This window comes from Colletes latitarsis, chromosome 6, assembly GCF_051014445.1.
Source record: "Colletes latitarsis isolate SP2378_abdomen chromosome 6, iyColLati1, whole genome shotgun sequence".
Lineage (NCBI taxonomy): Eukaryota > Metazoa > Arthropoda > Insecta > Hymenoptera > Colletidae > Colletes > Colletes latitarsis.
Window position 1 is genome coordinate 17,989,679 of NC_135139.1, and position 22,256 is coordinate 18,011,934.

At 44.8% G+C, this 22,256-nt stretch overlaps 2 protein-coding genes across 3 annotated transcripts in view; one reads left to right on the forward strand and one right to left on the reverse strand.

The window, feature by feature from the left end:
* Positions 1-9,088, reverse strand: part of LOC143342904 (uncharacterized) — a 31,690-nt gene extending 22,602 nt beyond the window's left edge. The window contains exon 1 of the mRNA XM_076767223.1: positions 8,383-9,088. Within this exon, the coding sequence (XP_076623338.1) occupies positions 8,383-8,601 (219 nt within the window). The 5' untranslated portion in view covers positions 8,602-9,088. The remainder of the gene's footprint in view (positions 1-8,382) is intronic.
* Hiw (MYC binding protein highwire) overlaps positions 1-22,256 on the forward strand; it is a 331,194-nt gene that overhangs the window by 307,471 nt on the left and 1,467 nt on the right. The window contains exons 31-53 of one of the 2 annotated variants that reach the window (XM_076767221.1): positions 11,788-12,010; positions 12,289-12,651; positions 12,723-12,929; positions 13,006-13,211; positions 13,284-13,434; positions 13,515-13,872; positions 14,130-14,310; positions 14,368-14,573; positions 14,949-15,014; positions 15,374-15,463; positions 15,822-16,051; positions 16,318-17,859; positions 17,916-18,087; positions 18,167-18,552; positions 18,624-18,753; positions 18,831-19,237; positions 19,304-19,418; positions 19,488-19,678; positions 19,745-20,173; positions 20,253-20,624; positions 20,689-20,913; positions 20,993-21,765; positions 21,829-22,199. In XM_076767221.1, coding sequence (XP_076623336.1) covers positions 11,788-12,010; positions 12,289-12,651; positions 12,723-12,929; positions 13,006-13,211; positions 13,284-13,434; positions 13,515-13,872; positions 14,130-14,310; positions 14,368-14,573; positions 14,949-15,014; positions 15,374-15,463; positions 15,822-16,051; positions 16,318-17,859; positions 17,916-18,087; positions 18,167-18,552; positions 18,624-18,753; positions 18,831-19,237; positions 19,304-19,418; positions 19,488-19,678; positions 19,745-20,173; positions 20,253-20,624; positions 20,689-20,913; positions 20,993-21,765; positions 21,829-22,199 — 7,394 coding nt within the window. The remainder of the gene's footprint in view (positions 1-11,787; positions 12,011-12,288; positions 12,652-12,722; positions 12,930-13,005; positions 13,212-13,283; positions 13,435-13,514; positions 13,873-14,129; positions 14,311-14,367; positions 14,574-14,948; positions 15,015-15,373; positions 15,464-15,821; positions 16,052-16,317; positions 17,860-17,915; positions 18,088-18,166; positions 18,553-18,623; positions 18,754-18,830; positions 19,238-19,303; positions 19,419-19,487; positions 19,679-19,744; positions 20,174-20,252; positions 20,625-20,688; positions 20,914-20,992; positions 21,766-21,828; positions 22,200-22,256) is intronic. The other variant, XM_076767222.1, reaches the window with a different exon arrangement.

The following is a 22,256-nucleotide window of genomic DNA, read 5'->3' on the forward strand; positions in this document are numbered from 1 at the left end:
TCGAGTGTTTAAGATCATCGCCGATGCATACAGACTCGAAACAATGAGCCCGTTATTGGTTCAATTTCCTCCGGGAATACGAAGTGCCGACAATGCTCGCAAAAAGACAGATCAGTATACGAGAGGGAATTGCAAACTTCATGGCCTGATATACAGGGTGATTCTAAACACTTAGATAGGTTAGAGACTCGTAGCTCTTTTCAAAGTTTAGATATCGAAAAGGGAAGGGTCGTATTTTGGAGATAAAAATAAAAAGATACAATTGTTCTATTTTTTAATAGACCGTGTACGTCGGTGTTACTTCTATTGGACTACGTTTCCAATGGGCTGCGTGCCAGAGGTCGCGCCAACGCCTCGTATTTAAGATATGAGAAATGTTTGAAATATAAACTCGTCGGCGTGATATAGGCACACACTTGCCGTAAGCACGAGTAATAATGCGAGAGTGGAGATGATGTATTATAATTACCGTGGCACTATTCCCCGTGACACGTAGCGCGGCGCCAGCACTCGGTATTGTTTAAAGTGCGAGGGATGTTCAAAATGCAAACTAGGTGTATACTGTTATAGAGTGGATAGACAAGCGGCGGTCGTAAATGGTAATGGCGATAGGGGGATGCAAACGAAATGGTCATGTACTGGCACCCTCTGCGGTGCCCAGAAAGGTGCCTCGCGTTTAAAATACAGCAATTGTTTAGAATACAAAACAAATGTACGAAATACGTTCTATCATAAATATTATAGAAATCTTTCTGATCCAGGAAATTTAATCTGCTGTACAGGTTGTATCATGTAAATGGAATTAAATATCTTTTTGTTATTTATGAAAGAGCTATTTAGAACAAAGCCAGGATACTTTAAAAGGCACATGTAATAATAGAATAATTTTCTTTCTAGATTTTTATATTCAACGTATAAATAATTTTATTTACTCTGGTACGTGTTATCATATGGTACAATTTCATCAGTTATTTAGGGGTTTATCATTCTGTAGAGCGAACACACGTTACTTTAAACTTTCTATTTCCTTAAAAAGGTTCGACGTTACATCAATTGCTTGATTTGACAAATTATTGGGAACTTCGCGGAAGGTTTTATGTTGTGAAGAATATTATAGTTTGCTTGGTTAGAAGTAGCCGCGTATTTCAACAGTCGCCTGGATCGACGTACACGCGAGAATACGTGTTCACGCACACGGTCAGGATTGCGAAATTTCCTTTCACGACGCAAAGAATCTCGTCCGTGCACGCAAGTTGGTTCTACCGGTCGACGAATACTTCTCGCAATTAGTGGATGTCTTTTCAGAATCGTTAAGGAGTCGTCGATGAGTAATCGCACACGACACGCGACACGTTTGATGGTATCTCCGTTGGTAATCGGAACGCGTAGGAAAAATCGCGCTGGAATTCCGAGAAGAGTTATCCTGAACAACGTGTCGTCTAGTCGACGGTTGGTACTATCAGGCTGATGAGTCGAGAATATAATTATGATTTATCGCCGTGGAAAAAGGAAAACGTCGAAAGTGGATTCTGTAAAAAGTTCAAACGAGATGCTCGTCTCGTTCGCGTTCGAAGAAAAGGAAGAAAGAGAGCTCCAAAAGGAAAAATTTTTATTGGAATGAATCCAGAACGAAGAGGAGAAAAGCCCCGAAGTCGGTTGAATCCGAATTCATTGCTTCTCGCGGAGAAAATAGAATTTATGTTCCATTTAAAACGTTCAACGCGATACCTGTGATTTATAATGCAACGATGTAATCTCGTGGCTTCTTTGATCCGAGTAAACTTCTTCCTGGAAATTATCATCGTTCGTATCTATCTGATTCTATCGAACGTCTTCTCGCGAGAATAATAGAACAATGATAAAGATAGCAAATCCGAGTTCGAAACAATTTCGAATTCTCGGATGGGAAGGTAGACGAACCAAAGTCCAAACAATCACGATGGAGACCTCGAGGAAAAAGGAACTCGCCAAGGCCGTGGTCGAAACCGCGAGAATCTCAATCGACGCGTCGTTCGGGGAACGGTCGAGTGACCGTAGTCCACACGCGCGATTTTACAAGCACAGTGAATTACGCGAGCAAAGAGTCGTAGCAAGAGAGAGAGAGAGAGAGAGAAAGAACGGGCCACTTCGCACGTGTGACCAATCGCGATAACTCGAGTGTACTCGCGGGGTGTTACAGAGAATTATCGTCGGGAATGAACGAAGCAGGATGTCGGTTATATCTACGCCCCCGAGCGAATTCTCCAGACAAAGCGGGCAAACCGCAATCGGGCCAGATGCGCGTGCACGTATTGTGCACCGAGGCCTGTCCTAAAATAATTTATCTGCCCGCCGGGGCGACGCGCATCGGCTCGTCGACCGATAATGCGCTGCGTGCTCCGCAATCTCGATCCTCGCCATTTATTGGGTTATCGAAGTTATCTGCCGCGTTAACCGGTGCCAGCTTAGATCCCGCACGCTCGACGAAGGATTTCCGTGGCTTAATTGCGATGACGCATGCCAGGGCATAGTTCCATCGACGTACACCGATCTGTCTCACCGCCATCGCGATCTCCTTTCACAAACGCGGATCGTTTCTTTATCCACTATCGAAGCAAATACAGTAGTACCTCGGTTATCGCACGAGAACTTCGTTAGATGATGTCAATAAGCAGAAGATCGTTTATTATGAGTCCACTACCGAAGTAGATACAGTAGTATCTCGATTATTGCAAGAGAACTTCATCCGTTATATAGATCGTTTATTTTGAAAGTGATGTCCAAGTCAATTTTCGTTTGTTTCGAGAAACTTAAAGGTTATTATATCTGTTAATTACAAAATAGAGGTTAATTGTGTCAAGTCTAGTAATGTTTCCAATAATTTATCTAAATTTAACTAAAATGTCTATGTCTACTCACCAAAAATAATTGTAATCGGCCCCTGCAACCGAAAATATTTTTTCCAGAACGATTTGAAATTTTTTTCTTTCGTCGAAAAATTTTTCGATTGGTATGGAACTTTAAACCCTTTATAAGTTAATAACTGCTCCATATCCTTATATTTTTATATGTAATAGACCTGACATCGTCATACAAAGGCGCCAAGGTGATTTCTTCAAATTTTGGTGGCCTTCCCCGACATATAATAAATTTTACGTTTCCTAAGTTTCCTGCAATAATCGAAATAAACAAATAACTTCCATCCTAAGGATAAGGATACAGAGATTCCCAAGTTGCGAGAGTCTAGAAACATTTACACTGTGCCTAAGTTTCAGTATACCGTGTCTTATCGTCATAAACGAGGCGAAGCAGAAAAGGAAAAGAGATCGTGTAAGGCGCAAAAACAAGCCGTTGCATTCGGATCAAAGAGTAGCGAAGCCCCGCGGACGCCGGGGAGCGATGATAAACGACACCCATAATTTTTTCCCTCCCCCGCTTCCCTGCTCGCGGTCCGCACAACGCGCCCGCATGATCGCGCTATGGTCGCTCGGTAACACCCAGAGATTCGTCGTGGACCGAAGTGTAATTCGTTGAAAGGGCCTATTGTGAATAAATTGAGCCGGAGCAAGGATTGGGTAGCGGACGAGAAGAGTTCGACGCGGTTGTCCTCTCGCTATCCGCGTGGTCCGTTTTGTGCGCTCGAAATTCCCACCGTGGACCCTGCCCCCTGCCCACCTCCCGCCATCGCGTACCCCCGTGGCCCCGTCAATTTATTAATCCAACGACCGCGTTGGACACGTCCGACCGACGGAACGAATAAAAGGCCCGCAGAGGTGCGACCGATTCTCGAGTACGCGAACCATTGTTCCTCTGTGACACGTGGAAACGATCGTGAAATCCGTGGGCGTCGCCTGACGGCACGATCACGCCGTTTTCGGGGACCTCTGCGAACGATAATTGCATCCAGTTAATTAGAGGCGCAACCGGGTCGTCAAATATATCTGCTCGACGTATGTTCGGGAGCCAGCGTTCGTGGAACGTTCGTTTCCGTTACAACTGGCTTTTATCGTTCTCGTTTCCGATCATATTTGCTCTCCGGCCGCACGATTATAACGGTTTCATCGTTATTGTATCGAGCAGATGCAACGGAATTAATCGCGGACACGCGTCGTCTCCGCCAGTAATCGACGAGTCCGTCCGTTTCGATCGAATCGATATCGGCTCGCGATTGAATTAACGACACACACTGGGGCCCGTTCATCGAAGAAACGCGGCGGTTGTTAACCTTTTGCACGAGAATTTCTTTAAATACCAACCGGCCAGTAACTTTGAGATAATTTTAGAGAGCATGAACCGATGCAAACTCTGAGTTCGCTGTTTATGCCAACGTTTTCTCGAGTGAAATACTACCCAATTTAAGAAGTCACGTTACGAAGGTTCAATTACGATCAACTCTGTAGCGCGTACGATAAGATTTAATCTGTATACAAATTGTAACAATAATGCATTCGATTACAGTGCACTGTCTTGTACAATTTTCTGCGTCGAAACCAACGCTGGTGACTTAGGTTGTTTGCGATGTTACAGATTCTATTGATAGGGGTCACTATGGCTGTGCTTAATTCTATAGATAGTCGGCCCGAAGAAAAGAGCGGATCTCGCTAATGTAGACGATGCATTCATGGGAATGCTGAGCAATTCAGTACAAATGATCTTGCTTGTTTGATAACTCAAGTCTGGTCTGAAATTATTCTTCGATGCTCCCATCGTTCGTACTTATAGCGTAACGTAAAAAAATTTAGCCTCGGTGCTTTTATTACCACGCGGCGAATGCAGATCATCATATAGCGATTTACTATTAACCGACTCGCTCTAGTCAAATGTTCCAAAGTTGATTCGTGGTATTCGAATGCCTCTAAAGTATTCAAATATTCGATTATTCGATTAGTTCCAGACGTAAACTCGAGTGGTCGCGGTATAATAGCCTCGGGTCAACGTACGACCGCGCGCGATAAGGTTAATCTTCGATTTTTCAAATCCGACCGTGAACAGGGGAAGATCAAACTGTTTACTGGCGCTGATGGAGGAACAATGCCCCCGGTCTCAGACACGGAGAAAATATCGTCGAAGCGATGACAATGCGTCGCTCTCCTCTACGCGCTGTGACTTCGAGCACGGCTAACCCTTCGACCGGAAGTTGCGCGCGGCGGAAGCCGGCTAGGTTTAGGCGAAGCCAGCAACGATTTCGTGGGACCTATCGCGACGATCTACACGGATTCGGCCTTCGACGGAGCCACTTTGAATGTACAAACACGAGGTTCGTGCCGCGAGATTCTTCGAAACGTTGTTTAACTGTTCTCTGATGTAAGTGACATGCGTGCATCGCCTTGGAAGTATTTTAACGCCTTATCCGCGACGATCTTTTCACTAATTTCGCAGAAAAACCAAGATTCTCGCTCGTTTACATCACCTATGATTCTTACGATTATTTTAAATTTTCTACTAAACCGAAATGCTTTAATTTTTGTTCGGTTTTCGACGTATCGATTCGCGATAAGATTTCTCCGATTTTCATCGCGTATCTTATCGACTCGATTCCGGGAACCTAAACAGCGAGTGTGAATATATGTAGTTAACGCCGTGCTGACGAAACCATCGCTCGTAATCGCATCGGTATTTCATTGAACGACGATCGGCACGCAGCCATCACGAAGCCCACGTTTGAAGAAAGCCTGTCCCGGGCATTTAACGCAAACAACCGCGACGGCTCGGCCTGTAAATGGAATTAACGACGGTGGAATGATAAGTGACGTCGTGGCTGGATCTGATTCGATTAGGAAGTATATTTTGCCGAGCGACTCGTGGCGGGCTAACAGTGTCAACGAACTGGCGGTGGACACCGTCGTCGAATGAATTCCCTGTTAATCGTTTCCCTATTCCTGGCCGATCAGAGACACCCGGTATACATTGCAATGCGTGTCACGCCTACGCCAGTCGCGACAGGCGTTTGTCAGACCGACAGAAATTACTTTCAATAATGCGAAACATAGTCGGCATGGTCGCCGGCTCACAGAGAAGCTGTAATTGGCAAAGAAATAGTAAAATATTCGATGATAGAACGATTCGGTGTGTAGGTTGTCACTAGCAATGCAAAAGTTTCGATCTTCTTCTTACATACACGAACGTTAATACAATCTATAAAATGATGTATAATAAAATCAAAAAAGAAATAATAATACGTGCACGTGTGGATCGAGAACGAGGAAAATAATTTATTTGCCATTTACCTAATCGTAGCGTGGTTGAAACGACTTCGAACATTAAAACTACATTAAAGAAGATTTTACACCGAGATTTCCTGGATTACGTTCCAGTCTCTGACGATTTCCAAGTTCGATAAGAATTTTTTACTCGTCTAACTGGAGGGTGCTCCAAACTTTCGCGGGGCAGTTTAGCCGTTTGTCGGGATCGTGAAACGCGTCGCGGCGAAGTTTCGAAACGCGTTACAGGAGCCAACGACAACGATAAAATTCATAACGAACAGTGAACGTTATTTCGTAAACACGAATGCTGCGGAGAACTGGTTATCCTTGCGTTTCTAAGCACTTAGATCGGTATAAAGATAGACAATAAGCAGGGGCCCAGTTCGTAGTCGAGAAGCGTAGCGTCGATATTTAACCCGGCCAGTCGACCTCATGAAATCGAGACCATCGTCAATTCCGCGACGCGTTACGTACCGGTTCGATGGAACCAGCATCTCGAAGCAACGTTCGCGAAACTGAGATTCTCGTCGGCAGAAACGAGTTTCACGGTGTTTCCTTTCAACAATGGAACCACTCAGCTTACCCCCTTACCGATTTTAATCTGCTTTTGCAGAACCGTCAATTACTGGCCTCTGTTGATATTTGTAGAAATTACTAGGTGTAATAACTCGGTAGTTTCAGATATAAGATACAAGTAATTACAGTTACAAACCGTGCAATGTGTACCATAAATATCAATGTTTACCATCTGAGTTGCTGGTGACACGGATGGTAGAAGTTCACGAGCTCCTGCAATCGCTGGGCCCGTGTCGATATATTTAAAAAATTGTCTTAAACTCCGCCCAAAATAAATTTTAAATATTTTAGGAAGCGTAGAAAAAGATTTTTCCCTTCGTACCAGTGGCCTACTCCTTATAGTATGTTCACTACACATGGTCAGTTTATATTGAAAAACGGTAAAAAAAAAACTCCAATAATTATCTGAATGATCCTAATAAATTCCTAATAGGAATCTCCTTTTAAGGGAAAAGAAGCGTTCCAGCAAACCATCTGCATAACGTCCCTAATAATTTAATATTCGTAATATAAATTGCAAGATATGTAACTTTAATAACTTTTGTCTCTAAAATAACGAAGTTGTGGAACCTAATATTCTCAACGTAGCAACAGAGTCTAGCAACCTATCGTGATACAAAAGTGGGTTAAAATAGGAGCGGAGGAAGTTGAGTGCTTCCCCGGTAAGTGAATTTCAAAGTTTTCGTTTCCCGAATCCAGCACGGTGCACCGATTCGTTGCCACTTTGATCGTCGATAGAAAATACCGCGGCCGACGACAATAACAATTTGTCGTCCCGTTAGCGGCTGGGCGACCTCATCTAACTCGATTTCAAGTTTCTCGCGGAAGTTGGAGCGCGAAGGAGAGCCAAAGCCGGTCGGTGCGCGTCGCGGCGCGACGCGTCGTCGTAATACGGTCTCTCTCCTCCAAGGCGCGGTGCATCGGTTGGACTGCATCCAGCCAAGCGCAGCTGACAACGGGAACGGCAAGTGGAACTACGGATATGTATAATGCACCGAAACGTGCTCATAGAAGACGCCCGGAGTACACTGTACAGCCGAAGTCTCCCATGTGCACCCTACTGTGTGATTCCCGCCATATTCACGGACCAATGATTTATATGCTAATTTCAACTGGAACACGATCCCCCAGAGTCCCTTGCTCCGAAAACTTTCACCGTTCGAGAGCTGGCGGACTCGCGCGTGTTCACCTTGAACAGTGGTCGTAAGCAATTTCGAGCAATTTGGGGTGCACCGCAGAGATACTCGGTTCGTTCTTTCGAGTGATTTTACAACGGAATATTTCTACTTTAGTACTCGGCGGAGAGAATTCCAGCGATACCCGGAACCTTTCTCTTTACGAGTTTCGAGTTTCGAGCGAGAATAAGTGGTTGGTAATCGCGGGACAGATCCATTTTTAGACCGCAGGGTCGATCCTAAGGTACCGAAACATATAATCTCGAACGAGGCTGGGAGATCCAAAGAGTTAGTCATCGGGCTGCACATTTGCGTCGCACGTTTCCACCATCGTTGCCATGGCGGTAGCGACAAAGATCTCCGGCACCTAAACCGGATAGCGGAAAAGATCTCTGGCCGATCTTTGTACCGTAGGTTAGTCACGAATCTGTACTGGGTTTCTCATTCACCTGATCGTTGGAGAAGACACACTTGACGTTAATCCAGCGGTGCGCCTTGACGGTGCAGTTGCAACCGTCCATCGCGCATATCCCGGGCGGTGCACTCTTGACGTTACCGGGCAGAGATACTAGACACCACATCAACACCGACCATACGATCGCACGATCACAATTCGGCCCGTCCAGGCCGGCGAACACTTTCCTCCTCATCTTAAGATCCTCCAGCATCCACGGGACAAAGGGCCGCGATCGATCGCCTTCGATCCTCCTTACATCATTCACGACGGATCGTTGATCGCGCGCGAGACGCACACGTCCATCCGTTTCTGGATCTCGTACGGTGGCTTCGAACCGGGTCACATCTGGCTAGATCGATCGATTCGCGTCGATCGTTCGAGAGCCCGGCTCGTTCGCTTCGCGCATTATCGCGACTCGACGCGGAACAAAGACGTCGCGGATCGCGTTTCGAGATTCCGTATCGATTCGTCTCGCGCGATCCCTTCGAACCGGATTTCTCGTCCGTTGGGGAGATGGCTGACAGGAATCCTGCGCGGAGAAGGCGATTGGAGGCCGACGCAAAACTGTACGAGTGCCCGCCGCGAGCAACTCCAAACACGCGCGCGGACGGCTGGTTTACGAAGAGGTGGGGCGACTAGAGGCCAGCTGACACGATCATGACGGAGGTTGCTTTCAAACTGTGGCCGGTGGCATGCACGATCGGTGTCTCCTCCCCACCAAGATCCGTGTTCCTTGGCTTGGTACGGTCTCGCGTGCTCTCCCCCTTCGGGGCTTTTAAAAGATAAAAAGCACGGCGATGGTGCGAAGCCCGGAGGGGCGAACGCTTCGACACCGGTTCGGTAGGGCTCGTCCTGACCGGACTGTGACAGAGAGAAGAAGGGCCGCGCCGGGAGGGCGACGCCACCGGTTTTCGAGCAGGTCGTCCAGGGTCGGCGCACTTTCTGCCCTCCAAGGTCTGACCTTGACCAAGTTACCAGCCAAACGGCTCCGTCCATCGCGAAACACGGATCGTCGTGACCGAGGTTTACGTAACGCGTGTTTGTGTGCGGTTTGGCGAACCAGGTTACGATCGTGGGAGAGCACCTGTGTTTCTCCGTTCAAGTGTAACCGATATAGGCACGACACTTATCCGATTCTTCCGTTTGTTTAGTTTTTTCCTTGAATGATATTGTTTATGGTGATCGGTCGACAGGTAAAATGGTAAACTTAAGGCAGTGTTTCTTAACTCCTTTTATTGTACGTGTCCATTGAAACTAACGTTTCGTGAATGAATAGGAATTTATATAAAAATGTGATTTTCGATCTCATTAGAGGTTCGTTGAAAATTTCACCAAAAAATTAATAGGGGAAACAGATGCAATGTGGACGGTCCGGAGAGCAGAGTAGGTTCTTTTATAGCCAGTTCGTAGAAGACTCGAAACCCAACGCGGATTCCAGACCGCCGTAAAAACGAGCCCGCCCAGCCTCGAAAGCGTCTCTTCATAGCCACGTCGCTTTTCATGGTAGACGGGCGTTTCCCTAAAGCGCTATAGCCTCGTAGCTCTTCGCTTTATGAGCAAAAGCCTGGCCATTTAATTTCCCATGAGAAATTGCCCGTGTCCGTGCAACTCGAGGCCCGCCGGCGTCCCGTCCTGTCTGCGTCGCACATGCGAAACGTCCATTCATTCATAACGCTCTTCTCAAACCAGGAAGCACCTGACGCCAGCTGAACTGGTCATTTCCGAAATGACCACGTGCTGACCATACGTCACATCGAGGCTGACCTTAAAGCCGCCCTTCCTATTTCCAGCGGACGAATCTTTCCCCGATACCCCCGTCCCCTGGCGTTTGATTGCGTTTCGCATTCCTTCCGTCGATCCTCTTTCGTCTCTCGTTACTCGAACGATCGGTAAAACGAAACTCACCTCAAGGGTGTTCGGTGGTCCTGACGTTAAAGAATACGTATCGACGTTTACGACGAATAAAATTGTCGTGATATCGACTTTCCTGGCGCCCGTATTGTTATAATGGACAAGACCAATCTCGGTGCATGGTTACGGAGAATGTTGATCATTTGGTAATGTAGAAGATTACATAAACATGCAATCTACTCCAAGAATTACCAGGTTTTTCCTGTTTTCTCCGTGTCATCGAGGATGGGTACACGAGCGACTCATCTTGATTCCATGTACAATCGCATGTAAGGATCCTCTTGGGTCTTTTTTCTAATCAACTTTGAATTGTCAACAAGACTACCCAGGTCCGTGTTGTACTCCTGTCTCGAGTACCACACGCTATACCGCATCCCCCATCGAACAAGTCGATACGGGGTCCCAGGGGCCCCATGCGGAGGCAAGGTGAATTTTGCAAGAAATTAACACGACGTTTCTTGTTTTATTTTATTTTTGGTATTTAAAAGCCTCATTCGCCGAATAAAGATAAAAAAGCGAGCTGTATAAGGACGAAGCAGGAGGCTAACAAAAAATTGTGGAAATATTCTGAATAACTTTCTCGATATTACTCAATTTCACCCTCGGAAAAAACGTCGCGTTTGAAAAATCATACGTTCTCGCGATAGATTTTATTTCTTTGCATTTAATCCATTTGGATTAAATGTACATCTGGCCCGTTTCGAAACCGGTTTGATCCCGCCTGTCTCTTAGAAAGCAGCCCGGGTCCAAGAGTCTGGAAGAAGTCGTTTCAACGGCACGTCGATCGCGAAATCGGTAGTCATGATCGCGCGTAGAGTATAGGGAACGCGTCGCTGCCGAGCCGCGGGGAACAGAATTGCGATGTGATTGCGCCTTATTAGGGATGAGTCCGGCGATGACTCGTTAGGGGAAGCAGCGATTGTCTGGCTGGCAGAGGAGCATCGTCCTCTGCTCGTGATCTACCCAGACGAGATCCGCGGAACGGAGCACCAATTAGGGGCATTGCAACTCGGGAACTCGTTCTAACGAGTCGGCTACCTGCAACGATCGTGGCCTCGTTCGAAACCACTTTTTGACCCGCACCGGTTGGTACTCGTGATTTTTTAAACGTCACGCGGCGACTGCGTTGCCGCGGTTGGTCGTTTATTTGGACGATAACTCGGGAGAAAGAACCGAAACTGTTGCGCGGTAAAGAAATTGAAGAAATATAAAAGTTATCGCAGCTATGTAGAAATTGATTTCACCGTGTCCCACCAACGATGGGAAAATTACTTCATAAGCGATTGAGTAACAATATCGTTGCGTTTATCGGAACCCGGATGAAAGTAGCTCCATTGTTAGCGAAACGTCCATCCACGCAGACTTTTCAATTTGCATTCGATAATCCGCGCTGTCGATAAAAATTCTCGTGGGCTGTTATTTTTCTGTAGTACTGGGAAGTAGTTCGGGAGTACTGTAACCAGGGAATTTTCTCTTCTATTTTCAGTTGTCACTCGAACGAACGACTCTTTCTACGAGATTTTGTCTCCTGCACGGCCAGCACAAGCGGAGGTCGCCTGGCGAGATGGTTGCAACCGGACAGTTTCGTGGATACGTCGAAATGCGAGGCGCTTTATTCGAAGGACGAAATGAAATGCGGATGGCCGGCCATCGTTACAATACTCACGAGAGATCAGTATGGAGACGTTGTTCACGTACCCAACTTAAAGGTATGACCTTTGAAAAAGTGCTTCGTAACTTTAGAAACGATTAAAAGTAACACGTGAGTTTCTTTATGTATTTAACTATGAAAAATGATATATTCTTGCTAATCTTATGACACTTTCCAATACATAAATTATCTCGTATCTTCGATGATGCTACGTTGTTGCAGATAAATTTATTGAAACACGTTGTTCATCGTGAAATAATTGCAGTTAGTCGACTTATCATCGGTGAAAGGATTCTCTAAAATTTACAACAAATTTTTGCGACGAATGTTACGCAGGTGGAGGTAAAGGCAGTTCCCATCGACAAAAAAGACTTGACGGACTCCGAACAGGGAAGAAAGATTCGACGAGTTTCTCAGCCCGATCCAATGACCTTTGGCGGTCATCCTCAACCTTCCTTGGACGTGCCGTACGAGGTCACGATCAATAACAAGACATGCTTCCACGCGATTACCATAATGAAGGCTTATCAGAACTATTCGTTCGAGGAGTTAAGGTTTATGTCACCGGCTATAAAAAGATCAAGCGAGAGCATGCTGGTTAGACCTAACGGCGATGGAAGTTATAGCGCGACCTGGACGCCATCATCCGTTGGATGGTACTCGCTTATGATCACGGTGGACGGTTACAATATGGAGGACGTAAGTAATCAAAGTTAGTGAAGTATTAAAAAAATGATTTTTTAATCGATGCTCGTAATTTTTCCCCACAGAATTACAAGGTAGAGGTGAAGGAGCCGCCACAGGGTATGCAACCACCGACACAGAATATCGTGAAGAAGCCGCAGCATCAACCGAGCAGACTCAGGAAATTTGTGGCGAAGAATAGCGCTGGTTTAAGAATCAGAGCCCATCCTTCACTCCAGAGCGAGCAAATTGGCTTTGTTTCGGTTGATGACACTATAGCTTTCATAGACGAGGTAATTCTGTTTCCGTCTTTGTTATGATTAAATTTCTTGTCAAGATTTTACTGGAACCGTTACTTCATTTTTATAGATTCACAACGACGACGGCGTTTGGTTAAGACTAAACGCGGAAACGATAGAACGATATTGCAGTAGCAGTCACTTGGAAGCCTGGTGTCTGCAATACAACCAACACCTGGGAAAGACCATGCTCCTCCCGGTTGAAGAGCCGAAATCGATCCTAGATCAAGTCATCAAGGAAACCATTCTACGGAAACGGCCCGAAGTGGTCGAAGAGTACGTAGATCGACGGAATCTCTGTTTACGGTAGTCGCTACAAGATTATGCAATTAGTTTTTCTCGTTTCAGTAAAAGGAAAACGGTTACGTTCGACTCTGGTAGGAACATGGTCGTCGTAAAGTGCGGTGCATCCGGTCACAATATCAGAAGCAGGCCAAATTTGAAGGCGGCGTCGGTAGGAATGTTAGGTCAGGGTAACACGGTGACCATTCAAGAATACGTAAGTCTCGATGTTTTTCTTTTTCTTACGGAAACGAAGGGATAAAAACTGTGAACACGTTTTCTTCGAAAAATCTTTAGTTTGTGAATAGCGAAGGTACTTGGGTACGTATCGACGACGATTCGATGGCCAAGTACTGCTTCGACAGAGGTCGCATGGCAGATGGCGAAGCCTGGACCCTGGCTATCAATAAAAATGGCGTGGCTTATATAAAGATCGATCACGATCTCGAGAATGACCCGATGGAAAAGAAACTAGTCATAGCAGATCCGTCCGTTTCACCTAGTCATAAAGGTTTCGATTTTTCCGTGCCTTCCGTGAGCCACGAGGGATTCAATTTCACCACGCAGAATTATACGCCGGGAACCGCAGAGTCTGGAGAGGGTAGCAACACTAATCCATTTATTTTTGGCACGTGCAATCAACACGAATCACCAGGTACGAGTCGATCGAAATTGCATCCTTTTTATTTTTAAAATCGTTAACCATTGCATTAACTCCTCTGAATTAGTTAAGGTAATGAGTCGACAGATCCGACAACCAGAATATATAACTTTGCAAACATTCAAACTATCCATTTCTTTAAACGTGTTGGTCAAGAAACCATTTTATTGCCTTTCTTGCGATATCACATTTAATGCCTGTAATAAATAAATGACTGAAAATATTTTTTCACGCTTCCTGTCGCACCGTAGGGAGCGACAGATTTGCAATGGAGAAGACCGACGTTTCGCCAAAGTTCTCCAAGCCTCATTCCAAGGAAAGAGTCGCGAAAGAAAGGGAGAGAGAAGGGGGCGGTGGGAAATTCAGCGTTCTGCAGAAGTGGCTGAGAGGCGATGACAAGTGTCACGGAGAAAAGAAAAGTTCCCCTGGCAGGTGAATAAAAAGAATGAACGTCGCGATATGTGCAGTTAGATTAGTTTCGTCATATAGTTTTGGAATTTGCAGGGATTTTTCCGAGTTCGTCGGAGTGTCTGTGAAGGAACTGGTAAAAGCAATGGGGGAGAGTCGCGCGAACGGGAACGGAGCTACGCCGCCAGAGACACCGAAAAGACTGTCGAGAAGCTCGTCTCCGAAGAATCCCCAAGGTGGGTCACCAAGATTTCACAGCCCGTCCTCTAGTCCGGTTCAGATACCTGGTACGTATACGCCACATGAAAACATTTAAACGAATCGCTGCCGTACTCGACGGATCTTTATATTCCTCCTACGGTCTCATTGTTAATCTCATACATTCATGTGTGTCTTACTTCACACTTTCGGCACCGTAACTGGTCTGAGGAGGGAATCATTTCAGAAGCTGAGAGACCCGAAACTGACACTTGTAAGACTGTTTAGCGTCCCACAGACGTTTTTCTACTCTGTGGAATGGATATTTAGAGTAAACCACTAAGTCTCACCATAAGTCACACCTTTCTGATTTATCTATTCTAGTTGAACGAATGATCTTAGGCTATAAATATAAAACATACTTTATTGGATTAGTTATAACAAAATAGTGATGTTGGTCTTAGCTGGGTCCAGTCGGCAGCCAGTTGGTTCTGGTAATTGCCTCTTCCCTCCTGCTGCTCATGCACCAGGTACTCGCTCCTTTCCTACTGAACATAATCCTCAGTCTGTACAGTCAAGAATAGTGTATAGTGTTTATGTTGTTGACAATATATATTACACATCACATTAACACCGATCACAATTCTCAACGAATGCAATGGCACAGTAGAATTTCTCTTCGTCGAAGACCGAACTGCATGCAGAGAAAGTACTACGAACTGTACAATGTATAAATCAGTTGATGCACGTACAAACACACGTTCACCGTTATCCTTTCCGAATTATAGATTCAGATAGTGCATATAAATGTATACACAGAGATTATGCTAGCGTATTAATCGAGCTATAGCACACAACATAAATTCTACAAGTGATAAAAAATTACCAGGTGGGAGAAGCTTGATAGGAGGGGGAGATAGTATCAGTAGCAGCCCTGTGCTATGTGGCTCCCCCCGAAGTGTCGGCCTCTCCCCATTAGGTAAGGATAACAACACACAGTTAAACTCTCTGGCTCTACACTTACATAAATATTGCTACATTGTATCGGTCATTTTTCTTAAATCATAATTGCATAGCACTTTGTTCGAAAGTGAACTCGTTCGATCTTCTTCACTTCATTCGGTTACGATAAAGTCGCACGTACTTATATTGCACGAAATTAACACTTTATGCGAGAGAATGTTACAAAAGCGTACTACTTTTTTTTCTGTGTCCATTGTCTTTGAAACGCAAGGTGAGGTAGCAATACTCCTGCGATAGAAATCAGAGACATTAGCGATACATTTCTCAACAACCGTAACCGTTTCCAACGAAGCTTTCATTTTTCTTCTTTCAAGTGTCGGGCGGTATGGTAGACAGCACCACCTCCCAACGACGGGGATCAACGCAAAGCGATACAAGTGCCTTGGTCAGTAGTCTAACGAGGGATCCTTCGCAGTCTCCCAGCGCTGTCAGTACAACTGCCAACACTCGTGACCTCTCACCGAGTCCAAGTTGTAGTTCTTTACACATGAGGTCCGAGGGTAGTATAGCTAGTCCACCCGATACTCCGAAGAAAGACAGCGGCGTAAGTTACTAATCACTCCATACAACGAAGCTAATTCTAAAGACTTAAACTCTTGACGTACGATTTCATTCCAAATAATTTTTGAACAAGGAATGGTCACGAAAAAGAATAGATTTGTTTTACGAACACCTGTTGATTTGAATACGTAAAACTTGATAACGAGTGAATAGCCCCATAATTGTGAAACTTGACACCAAGAACTTGTGACGAGTCAGACTCGTCATTGCATGGCAAGTTAATTCATAACAAGCATTTGTTTTCCAAAGGATTCTCAAGAAAGTCCACGAAAAGTCTCTCAAGCACAGACGCAAACGAGTCCCGAGAGCGCGACCACGGCTATGAAAAGTCACTTTAGCATCGGTTCCGCAGGTCCTAAAGAAGAACGTCATTCGCCAAAATTAAATAGAAGGGATCACACCAAAATGGCGAAGACCAGAGCAAAGCGGCCGATGTCCCCGGCCAGCTCCCACCAAAGCTCGAATCCAAGTCGAACGTTAAATTTGAGCAAGGAAAAAGTAAAAGAAGCCATTAGTCCATCCGTAGCCGAGTGTCTGAGAGCCGTGTTCGCGGCGTTCCTCTGGCACGAAGGGATCGTCCACGACGCCATGGCTTGCGCAAGTTTTCTCAAGTTTCATCCTAGTTTGCCCAAGCAGGGCGCTCTCGTTGTAACAAGACAAGCGGTGGTGCAGGCCAACGACAAGCAAACGCAAGAGCAGAAAGCCAGGCAGAGACATTCGGTCGAAGTGACAAACGCTGGTAATTATTTGCACATACAACCCAGCACGTTGGAAACGCTGACGCGCTCGGCTGCGAACGCCAACGCGAACAGGAGCAGAAAGAAACAGGAAATTACCATCAAGGAAGAGGTTCAAGCGAACGGTAAACTCGGTTCCCTTCCGGAATTTCAAACGGTGGCGGTTCTACCGCCTGCTTTGAAAAGTTTGGTATTCCTATGGGAGGAACTCAGCACCAATTGCCTTCAAGCTATAGAGCAACAGTCGGTTTTACCTAGTCCGATATCGCAAATACAAACGATGAAGTTGAGCAAACGACCGATACCGGAGAAACGGCCTCGAGAAGACAAACTGAAGGAACGCGAGAAGAAAGGCAGCAGGAAGAAGAAAGAATGGAAACCAGTTGGCAGGGGGAACGGAGCCGAAGTGTTAGGTAGCATAGAACGGGAGACTATATGCGAACTGTGCGGTCTGATGTTTCCCCATCCAGTGACTTATCACATGAAAATGATGCATCCTGGTTGTGGGTGGCACGCGGGTGGAAAGGGATACAACAGCGGTGGAAATTATTGCATCGGTTGGGCAGGGAATTGTGGCGACGGTGGTGTGGGTGGTAGTTCGTGGTATCTCATCTGTGATACGTGTCGCGATAAATATCTCAGAGCGCGAAAGCTCAAGCTCACGAAGAAATTTTTAACTGGAATATCGAAAAGAAAGAACGGCGCTGGGAAGATCTTATCGCCAATTACCAGCCCTAGTGGGAACGAAACGCACATTATCATGAAAAACAATGCTATGTTCCTCCTAGACTTGGCTAGTGCTTCTGGTTTGAACATTCCTAAACAACAAAGACGACCATCTCAGACATTATCGTCCGTGGCTGAAAATTACAGCCCACCGGAAGCAGCTGGACCGTTTCCGGCAACCGGTCCGTTTCAATGTTTGCAAGCTTTAGGAATTCATCATTCGCAGAGTCACGACGAGAGGTACTACGAAGAAGCGTTGAGACGTCAAAACGGACAACAGAACGTTTACGATGGAAATACTGGCATGTTCAATACTACCAACGGACGGGTAAGAAATTAGTATAGTTTATACGATTTCGCTTTGTAACTTAATCTTCTCTGTAGCCGATATCGGAATACCCCATGAGCGACAGCGACAGCGAAAGTGGTAAAGGTCGTGGCATGTTTCATCGATCAGTATCAATGTCTACCGGCGCCCCTTGGATCAGAAATTCTAACGACGGTAGAGTTGTTATGATGCGTAAAAGAAATAACAGTAGTAGCGAAATGAACAATGGTATATATATAAAACTGCAGATTTTTTTTTTAAACGTTATATTTTCAAAGCTAGAAAAATACTTTTTCCCCCATGACAGATGGTGGTTCGTCTCTTCTCTGTTATCCTTCCGCGGCGCTTCAGAAACTAGTACCGTCGATGGATCAATCGGCAATCGTTTCTACGAGCCAAGCGGAAATAACTAATAACGATAGAATAGAAATACTCATGAGGCCCGTAATGCTATTTGTGCTTCAACAACATAACTTGCAACATTTGCAACTTGCTATGAAGCAATCGCTACGTCGTGCTGCCTGTCGAGTTTACGCGATGCAAGCGTTAAACTGGTTGCTAAGAAGCGTCACGCAACCAATATGTCTCCATGATTTACTTTGGTGGTTCGTTGCTTCTCTGACACCGGCTGTATCGTCCGAGGCTATAGACGCGAACGACGAGGACAATCGAATTGAAAAAAAAGATGATCATGTAAGTGTAATGACTGACTCGCGTGGGTTAATCAGATTTTTTGATACAATAGAGAATTATTTATTCTTTAGGATATGATTGGTGTGTGCGAACATCCTCTTAGCGACTTAGTAATAGCAGGTGAATCTGTTAATCCGCTACCGACAGTGTTTCATACTTTGTTACAAACTATCGCTGATCTGATGCTTCTACCACCGCTTGGTAAATGTCTCATATTATGTACAGTTTGTGTCAAATGTTCATACGATTTTGGAGTAGTGGCACACGTTAATTTTTAGGATCGCCTCTGCAGCAAGCTGCTATTCGATGCTGGGGCATTAAATTCACCCCTGCGGACCACATGTTTCTCCACAGAAGTCACGTGTTTAGCAATATCAGTAAAATACTCTCAAGATCCGAAGAAGAAGAAGACGTTACGATGAGCATGCACGAAAGCCACCAATCGACTCATTCTCAGCAAATAACTAGTTCGGTAGAAGTTTTGAAAGACTTAACATGCGGCGTCGAAATCAAAGCATCGAGCAGACAGGCTATGATCGGTAGTTTGACCGACAATTCAACAGAAACTTTCTGGGAGTCTGGTGACGAGGATCGCAATAAAACTAAAACTATTATTATCAGCTGTAGTTCTCGTTCCCTTCCTCGAATCGTGTATATCCATATTGATAATTGTCGTGATTTAACGGTAAGTCTTATCACGAAATTTAATTTTCACAACAGCAATTTGATATTTGTCGCGCTTGTATCGTAGCACAAGGTGTCCAGTGTCACATTTCAAGCGGGTAGTAACGTGGACGAAATGGTCAAACTAAGAACTGTGGAAATCGAAAGCCGATCAGCCGGTTGGATCAATTGCCCGGTCACCGGTAATTTCATAACATACTTTTGATTACAATATTAATTCGTCAAAAATGCTAATGTTATATTTTGTGTAGACTTACGTCATGTCGTTGTGGGTCTCGAGTTAAAGGGTCCAGACAATTCTTTACGAGTGAGACAAATAAGAATTTTAGGCGAAGTCGAAGGGGAAATTTTAAAACTTGGAACACAATTAAGTGCACAAAGGATACAACAGAGAAATTGCGAAACGGAAACGCTGAAAGTTTTTCGTTTAATTACTTCTCAAGTAAGTTAATTCTATTTCATTTTTTCGCGTGACTTTATGCAATTTCTCACGTTTAATTTTTGTCAGGTGTTTGGCAAACTTATACAAGGGGAGCAACCGCAACAGCAAGTGGAAACTGGCGAGGGAGTTAACGAAGACTTGGAAGATAGCAATGACCTTCGAGAGCATATGGTTGGAATTTTGTTCAGCCGAAATAACTTAACGCATTTACAAAAGCAAGTCTGCACACATATTGTTCAAGCTATTAGAAAAGAAACGATTCGCCTGTGGGAAGAGTGGGAAACACTCTTATGTTCACCAACGCCGGCGAATAGTTTGTTAAGCGACAACAGCGATTTACCGAAAGCAGCCGATACTTATTGCTTTGAAATGTTATCTATGGTTCTTGCCTTAAGTGGCAGTTCCGTAGGACAGTATTATCTGTCACATCAATATGGATTATTGAAAGATTTATTGAGCTTGTTACATACTGGATCAGCTAGAGTACAGCGCCAAGTATGTATTCTACTTCTTATAGATTTGTATCTATTGTTTTAATCGTGGCGCTTGAAAACATTATTTTTTAATTATTTAGGTAACATCCCTTTTAAAAAGAATTTTGCCTGAAATTAAGCCAGAAACATTGGCCAGTGTTATTAATGTTGATCGATTGCCACCCACGGATTTTAGCATTGTTTCGGCAGCCAATAACGGTTTCGCGCATAGCGCGGACTTTGATCAACATACTCCAGGAATTCTCGATGTTTTCTTAAGTTGTATTGCCAAATCATTAACAGTTCAAGTTAAAGTAAAGGGTAAAGAGAATAATGGGAAGGCTTTACAGACTGCTTCATTAGCTACTAGCATACACCCAAAGAGTTATGTTGGATCAAGATGGTGGTTGAGAGGATGCATGACTCGAAAGTTAGCCGAAATGATAATTCAACTTCTAAAAGACATGGCATCGGTAAGTGTAAATCAAATTCAATCGAAAGCATTTGATCGATTATTCGTTACTGGTATCTTTTCAGGGTAAATTATCAGATGCATGGGCGTCTGTAACGAAAGCAGCTATTGCCGAAAATATTTTAAATCTCACTAGATTAGATGAGAAGAGTCGTGATCCCGCGGAATGTCTCCGAACACCAACATTATGGTTAGCTCTATCCTCCTTGTGCGTTTTGGACTCCGATCACGTCGAAAGATTGTCTTCTGGCCAGTGGAGTGGTACAGAAGGTCAACCACCACCGCCCAGAGTAAGAGTGTTGAATTATTTTTACCAGTTTGTTGTTTGTATTTCTATGTGTCTGCCATTCAAACATTTTGTTTATTTAGCCAACATGTAGCAATCACGACGATGGCGAAACAACAGCTATTATCCAGTGCAACGTTTGCGGGAATTTATGTGCGGAATGTGATCGAATCTTGCATTTGCATAGAAGAACACGAATGCACATAAGGCAAGTTTGTAAAGAAGAGGAGGAAGCCATCAAAGTAGACCTTCACGAAGGTTGTGGACGAACGAAACTGTTTTGGATTTTGGCTCTTGCCGATAGCAGAACGTTAAAAGCATTGGTAGAATTTCGTGATGGGTCACCGAGGAAACCAGTTGGCGCTACATCAGGAATCTGTAGATTTTGTGGTACTACTGGGAACACAGGCTTATTAGCAATAGGGAACATTTGCGCGGATCACGATTGCCAAGAACACGCTAAAAATGCATGCAGTAAAATGCATCCATGCGGGCATATCTGTGGAGGCGTTCGAAACGAGAAAAATTGTTTACCCTGCCTTCACAGATGTTTACCAGGCACCGATTTGAAGCAAGACGTCGACGACATGTGTATGATTTGTTTCACGGAAGCTTTATCAGCAGCGCCAGCGATTCAATTACAGTGTGGCCATGTTTTCCATGTACATTGCTGTAAACACGTTCTAATGAAACGTTGGGTGGGACCGAGAATAACGTTCGGATTCTCTCTGTGCCCAATTTGCAAAGTACCAATGGAACATCCTACTTTAATGGAGCAGTTGGCTAATATTAAGGAATTGTACGAAGACGTCAGAAGGAAAGCTTTAATGCGACTGGAGTACGAAGGGTTACACAAGTAAGTACCAGTTCAGAACAACTAATGTAAATTATAAGTTTACAATATTATTTTTCGTATCAGAGCTGAAGCGATATTTGGTCCAACTGGGAAATACCATCAGGATCCTGCCGCGTACGCGATGGAACGATACGCGTATTACGTTTGTTACAAATGCCAAAAGGCCTATTACGGCGGTGAAGCACGGTGTGACGCACAAGTAGGCGGAGAAACGTTTGATCCCACGGAACTAGTGTGTGGAGGCTGCAGCGACGTGGCAAGGGCTCAGATGTGTCCAAAGCACGGGATAGACTTTCTAGAGTATAAGTGTCGATATTGTTGTTCGGTGGCAGTCTTCTTTTGCTTTGGAACTACCCACTTCTGTACCCCCTGCCACGACGACTTTCAACGTGTCACCACCATTCCAAAAAGTCAACTACCTTCGTGTCCCGCAGGTCAATCTCTTTTCTAACATTCTACTTTCTTATGCCCTATTTCGATCTACGGTATAT